We start from the raw sequence: 7,134 nt of genomic DNA on the forward strand, positions 1-7,134 counted from the left end.
TCCTGCAATCCTCATCTGTCACAACTCTTCTCATCAACTTTGCGTCATCCGCAAACATCGACATGTAGGACTCTACGCCTGTAAACATGTCGTTAACATATACAAGAAATAGAATTGGTCCCAGCACCGATCCTTGTGGTACTCCACTTGTTACTGTTCACCATCTCTGTCCTGTCTTATCCTCGTTATTTTATCACAGAATTCCAGAGGGTTTGTTAGGCACGATTTCCCTGTCCAGAACCCATGTTGATGTTTGTTCACAAACCTAATGTTCTCCAGGTGTGCAACCAGTCGTATCCTAATTATTCTTTCCAGTATTTTACAGGCGATGCTTGTCAGTGATACAGGTCTATAGTTAAGTGCCTCCTCCCTATCACCTTTCTTGAAGATCGGCACGACATTTGCCTTCTTCCAGCAACTGGGCAATTCTCCTGACATAAGTGACTCATTAAAGATCATTGCCAGAGGCACGCTGAGGGCCTGTGCTGCTTCTTTTAGTATCCACGGTGATACTTTGTCTGGTCCAACTGCTTTAGTTGCATCTAGAGTTGTCAACTGTTTCATTACCTCCTCTGCTGTCACCTCTATATCTGATAGTCTTTCGTCTAGGGTAACCCCTTCCAACAATGGGAGCTGCTCAGTCTCGGTAGTGAACACTCCATGGAAACTGGCATTCAGTGCCTCGCAGATTTCCTTGTCACTTTCAGTATATGCCCCCTCTGTCTTCCTTAGTCTTGTCACTTGGTCGTACACCGATATTTTTCTCCTTATTTGACTGTGTAGTAACTTTGGTTGTTTTTTCGCTTTGATTGCAATATCGTTCTCATACTCCCTTTCCGATGTTCGTCTTATGTTAATATAATCGTTCCTAGCTCTGTTGTATCTGATCCTATTGTCCTCTGTTCTTTGTCTTCTGTACTTCCTCCACTCCCGCCTGCTGGCAATTTTTGCTTCCTGACACTGTCTATTAAACCATGGATTATTATATTCCTTCTTATTTTTTCCCTTTACCGTTCGTATAAATCTCTCTTCGGCCTCCTGGCATTTCTGTATGACTAGGTCCATCATATCTTGGACTGTTTTTCCTCTAATTTCTTCCTCCCACTGCACTTCACCCAGATAGTCCCTTATCCTCATATAGTCCCCTTTCCTGTAGTCAGCTCTCCTTTCCCAGATCTCTTGTCCCATGGTCATAAGTTTAAATTCCATCATGTAGTCAAAGACTAGGACACAATGGTCACTGGCCCCTAGAGGTATTTCATGCTCTAAATTCTCGATATCTTCTACGTTCTGGGTGAAAATCAGGTCTAATAGGCTCGGTGCATCTCCTCCTCTTTCCCTTGTGTCTTCCTTCACATGTTGTGTCAGGAAATTCCTGTCTATAACATCTACTAATTTTGCTCCCCACGTTTCGTCCCCTCCATGGGGATTCCTTGATTCCCAATTTATCTCTCCATGATTTAGGTTCCCCATGATCAGCAGCTTCGCTCTCATTCTGTGGGCTAGTGTTGCTGCCTTCTGCAGTTCATCTATACATGCTTTGTTGTTGTCATCATACTCCTGCCTGGGTCTTCTACTGTTTGGTGGGGGATTGTAGATTACCAAGATCACAATCTTCCTCCCATCTACTGTCAGAGTTCCATGTATGAAGCTTGTGCACTCATTGGTAACTCGATTTCCCAGGTCTTCAAACTTCCATTTCCGCTTTATTAGGAGTGCTACTCCCCCTCCCTGTCTCTGTGTCCTCTCTTTTCGTATCACCTGGTACCCTTCAGGAAAGATTGCATCTGAGATCATGTCATTAATTTTAGTTTCCACAATTGCAACAATGTCAGGATCTGCTTCACTCACTCTTTCTTTTATCTCTTCTGCTTTATTAGATACCCCATCAGCATTGGTGAACCAAACCTTGAGATTCTTCATGGAAACTCTTGTACCAGAGTTCTCCCTTTCTCTGGGGGTCTTGGGGGTGACTGGGGGCAGGGGGGATCTGGGGGATCTGGGGGGTGTCTGGGGGATGATTGGGGGCGGGGAGGATCCAGGGGATGTCCGGGGGGATTCGGGGGTGTCTGGGGGGGTCCGGGGTGTGTATGGGGGGTGAAAGAGGTCAGGAGGGGTGCTTGGTGGGCTACTGAGGGCTGGGCTTCTAGGAAGGAAGGTAGGAGGGTCTGGGGTAGGACCTGGGTAGGTAGGTCTGGAGTAGGAAGGGCATACTGGGTCTGAAGATTAGGGAGGGCATAGAGGGGTTGGGAGATAGCGTAAGGTTGGGAGTCAGATAGAGGTTGAGAGGTTGGGAGGGGGAAGGATAGAGGGGGTGGGGGGTCACATGGAAGGAGAGGGGATGAGGAGGGGTGAGGGCTGGGTAGGCTTTGGGTGTTGAGGGGATGAGGGCTAGGTGGGTTCTTGGGGTTGAGGGGATGAGGGCTGGGTGGGTTTTGGGGGTTGAGGGGATGAGGGCTGGGTGGGTTTTGGGGGTTGAGGGGATGAGGGCTGGGTGGTTTTGGGGGGTTGAGGGGATAAGGGCTGGATGGGTTTTGGGGGTTGAGGTGATGAGGGGGTCCTTGGAATGTGGGATGAATTTGACTGCAGTGGGGTCAGAGGGGTTAAGGGATGTGTTGGGGAGATAAGCAGGGCCGGCTGATTTAGGGAAGGGGTGACCTGAGAAGCAGGTGTGAGCTGGTTAGCATGGGGTGGATTAGCACTGGGGTGTGTAGCTACTCTCAAATGGGAAGAGTTGTATTGTTGTTTGCTTGCTCTGTGGGCAATCTGTTCCTCCTTCGACATGAATTTGTCAATATATACGTTGTAGTAATTTTCGCTACCTCTGAGTAAGTGTTTGTGATGCAGTATGTAATCCACTGCCTCTTCGTTAGTGAACTGTACCAGGACAGGTCGTTTCCTGTTACAGTTGTATGGTCCAATGCGTCGTTGAACTTGCACCTCATTCCCTGCCATCTGGCCTCTCATGTCTCTCAAGATCCCCTGTAGCTCCAAATCCTCAATCTCCATCCTTTCCTGCCTCGATGGTGCCCTGGCTTCAAGCAATCCATGGATTATGATTGTCCTCTTTCTCAGTTCAGGGTCATGCTGGTGGCCCTCTCCCTGGCTGACCCCCACCCCTCCCACACCCGCTACTCCACCTACTACTACTCCCCCTTCCCCTGCCAAGCTTCCCTTATTCCTGCCAAATTCATTAGTAAGCCTAGATATTTCTCCTTGCCATTCTACTCTGCTCTTCGTGATTTCCTCTTGAATATAATCCATAAACTCTTGTTTGAGTCTTTGAACCTCGTCCTGTATCTTATTAAAGACTTCACTTTTAATCCCCTGGATTAGATCACCTATCCAAACATCCCTCTTCTCTACAAATTTCCCAATCATCTTCTCCACAAACCTATCTTCTTCCTCAATCATAATACTGTTGGACCTAGACACCCTTCCTGACCTAGTCATTGCTATAATGCAACCTTACCCATAGGGGTTCCAAGTATCTTACCGTCCTGCTAACACAATAGGTGAGTGAATCTCCAATCGTCGTCCCACGTGGTGGTAGAAGGGTTGCTGCCGGGGTGAGGTCACGCGGTCAGAGGCGGTGAGGTCTGCTCCACACTGCACACTGCCACAGTACTTCCACAACTATTTTGAATTACGCTATTTAAACTGTTTTTCTTCACTACCTTATGGCTTTGGTCAAAACCCAAGGTTTTTTCATTCACTTGTACACACTTTTTCACTTCGAAGTTGCCTGATTACCCCTCCCACTCCACTAGTGAACCAGGAGCTCCCAACCCACGTCCACCCAACACGATGGTCACAAGACTAGAGAGTGTGTGTGTGTGTGTGTGTGTGTGTGTGTGTTTTAGAGAGAAATATATGTAGTAGAAGATAAATAATAGAAGAAAATATATTGATTAGAAAGGCGGGGTCCAAGAGCTAATAGCTCGATTCTGCAGACATAAATAGTAAACAGAAACAGATAGTTAAAACACACACACACACACGCACACACATAGCTTATTATTTAGTTTCCATTCGGATTCAATCTTATTAAATTTGAAATTACAACTATAATAGTCCGGTAATTTGATTACACATGTATATACACGTGAATCTACACCTGTAGATTCACGCATATCTTCACGTGTAGATACACGTGTATGTACGTGTTATGCAACTATATTCCAAATGTTGGTCAGCCTAGGAATGTATGATTGCTGAAGCGGGAGAGATGCTCCTGAGGGCCGTAGAGTCAGTATGACGCTGCTGGTCGCTTGGCGCCTTGTGTTGTGGTTCCCAACTTGTGGTTGTCCACGAAGTTGGTTCAGGTGCAGAAACTTGAGAACATTATTCTAATGCATAACAGTAAGGCCGCAGACATCTCTCCGGTGTTGAAGGCATAAAACTGACGTAAAGTTATACCTCCACTCCCCCTTTTTGGCCTTGCTTGTCACGACACATCAATGGGGAGTACCTTGCAATCTTAGGAAAGTTATCAGAGTCCTGTCCTTCATAAATATCTATAACACATTCTCTGTGTCTCCTCTCTCTCTGTTTCTTTCGCTGTCTCTCTTTCTCCCTCTCCCTCTCCCTCTCTCTCTCTCCCTCTCTCTCTCTCTCTCTCTCTGTCTCTCTCTCTCTGTCTCTCTCTCTCTGTCTCTCTCTCTCTCTCTCTCTCTCTCTCTCTCTCTCTCTCTCTCTCTCTCTCTCTCTCTCTCTCTCTCTCTCTCTCTCTCTCTCTCTCTCTCTCTCTCTCTCTCTCTCTCTCTCTCCCTCTCTCCCTCCCTCTCTCTCTCGCTCTGGGCACAGTCCACGGAGGACTACGTCGTCTGTCGTTACCAAAACCAGTCTTAATTACTCGTTATGAACTCTTATGGAGTTATTTTTCTTCCTGAAGTTACCTTTGATAAAGACTGGCTTCCTGGGTAGTTTATCGTCTCGGGAATTTTTGCGAGTTTCCAGTTGAAACTTTTGTCATGTCGGATGTGTCTTAAAAATAACAAATACGTAAAAATCATATATGAAAAAATTAGGATATATATATATATATATATATATATATATATATATATATATATATATATATATATATATATATATATATATATATATATATGTATCTATTTCCTGACTAATGGTAATTGTAACTGTGGAAGACAGAACAGTTACCAATAAAATAAATAAAATAAAAGCAGTTACACAATAAAAACCACAGTGAAATAGGAAAATAGTTCTAGTGCTAGGGGCCAGCTAGGGGCCAGCTAGGGGCCATTTAGGGGCCAGCTAGGGGCCAGCTAGGGGCCAGCTAGGGGCCATTTAGGGGCCAGCTAGGGGGGCCAGATAGGGGCTAGCTAGGAGTCTCGTCAGGCGTTTTGATAGTGGGCGAACAAGTGCCAAGACAAGAAGAGAAAATCAATAGACACCACACGTTTAACATTTATGAGGCATAATTAACAAATACAAATAAACAACTTGACAAAGTATAAAATATTAAAATGAATAATGTTAAAGTATTAAATAATGAATGAATAATGCTAAAGTATTCAATATTAAAATGAATAATACTAAAGTATTCAATATTAAAATGAATAATGTTAAAATATTAAATATTAAAATGAATACAGTAGAACAAATTGAAAAATCCCAAAACCCCCTATTTATTGTTTTGAATAAACGTCGGTGAAGAGATTACTATTTAGTTTGGTTTAGCTCAGGGGTAAAGTACACTCTGGGTGTATATTCACAGAGAAACGAGGGACACCTCTCAGTGTACTGTACTCGTTGTTCAGACATGTATACTGACACCACACTGGCAACCCTCCACAACTGGCACCGTAATGCCCAGACACTCACAGTACCCAGTGTCATCAGGAACTCCGCCCCCCCCCCCACTCTTATGAATTACTCTTTACAAAACTGTTCAATAAGGTGAAGATGAATTCTTCATCTCTAGTTATCGTTCATCTCCTCACAAAGATCACTCTCCAGAAAAGCAATTTCCGCCCCAGTATATTAATGTGGCGCTCCCCATGTACCTATGATCATGCCGCTAGTGCTCTTTTGCTCTGGAGTGTTGACAGTGAGTTAGAGAGAGAGAGAGAGAGAGAGAGAGAGAGAGAGAGAGAGAGAGAGAGAGAGAGAGAGAGAGAGAGAGAGAGAGAGAGAGAGAGAGAGAGAGAGAGAGAGAGAGAGAGAGAGAGAGAGAGAGAGAGAGAGAGAGAGTATAATCCTCTTAGGTTAAACTAGCACCTGGATTATCCTCTCCAGCGTAGAGTGCGTAAAGTGAAACAAGGAGTTGAGGGGCGGGAGAGGCCCAGGGTGAAGGGTGAACACCGGCAACAACACACGGAGAGAAACAAATAGAAAAAACGAGAGCTATTGAAGGAGATAAAGTCAATAAAACACTAACAGATATTTGACGGAGAAGGTTCGAATGGTCGCCGGCCAGAGGAAAACACATATACTGAAAATCGTAAAAAAAAATATTTTGAATAACCTTTTACAGACTGCGTTTGGCTGTTAAAAGCGGAATGAGTAGTACAAAAATTTGGATTGAGATGTGATCTATCTGGTCTCAGGCTGGGGCCAGGTCGAGCCTGATCCCAGATCGGGCTCGGGGAGAAGAACTCCCGAAACCCTCCACAGGTATGCTCCAGGTAACCGGAACTAGTTGGTGGCGCTGAGAGTGGCTGGGCTTGTCAACCCCAGGCCAGTGGGACGTGTAGGGGCTCTCAAGCTTCCCCGCTGCCATCGAAGAAAGGCTCATAGGATTACTGAGGTCCCCATTTGCAACGGTTGACCTCCCCCAGGATGCATCCCTCAACATGAAGGCATTGGGTTTGGAGGCTTGGGGTGTGGAGGCATGGGGTGTGGAGGCATGGGCTGTGGAGGCATGGGGTGTGGAGGCATGGGGTGTGGAGGCATGGGGTGTGGAGGCATGGGGTGTGGAGGCATGGGGTGTGGAGGCATGGGGTGTGGAGGCATGGGCTGTGGAGGCATGGGCTGTGGAGGCATGGGGTGTGGAGGCATGGGCTGTGGAGGCATGGGCTGTGGAGGCATGGGGTGTGGAGGCATGGGGTGTGGAGGCATGGGGTGTGGAGGCATGGGGTGTGGAGGCATGGGCTGTGGAGGCATGGG

General features: G+C 46.1%; 1 protein-coding gene across 1 annotated transcript in view; it reads right to left on the minus strand.

Moving 5' to 3' along the window:
• Positions 1-6,816: 6,816 nt before the first annotated feature.
• Positions 6,817-7,134, minus strand: part of LOC138373462 (uncharacterized) — a 1,215-nt gene continuing 897 nt past the window's right edge. Inside the window, exon 1 of the mRNA XM_069339673.1 lies at positions 6,817-7,134. This exon is cut by the window's right edge and continues 897 nt beyond it. Within this exon, the coding sequence (XP_069195774.1) occupies positions 6,817-7,134 (318 nt within the window).

This window comes from Procambarus clarkii, chromosome 42 (assembly GCF_040958095.1).
Source record: "Procambarus clarkii isolate CNS0578487 chromosome 42, FALCON_Pclarkii_2.0, whole genome shotgun sequence".
NCBI classification, from domain to species: domain Eukaryota; kingdom Metazoa; phylum Arthropoda; class Malacostraca; order Decapoda; family Cambaridae; genus Procambarus; species Procambarus clarkii.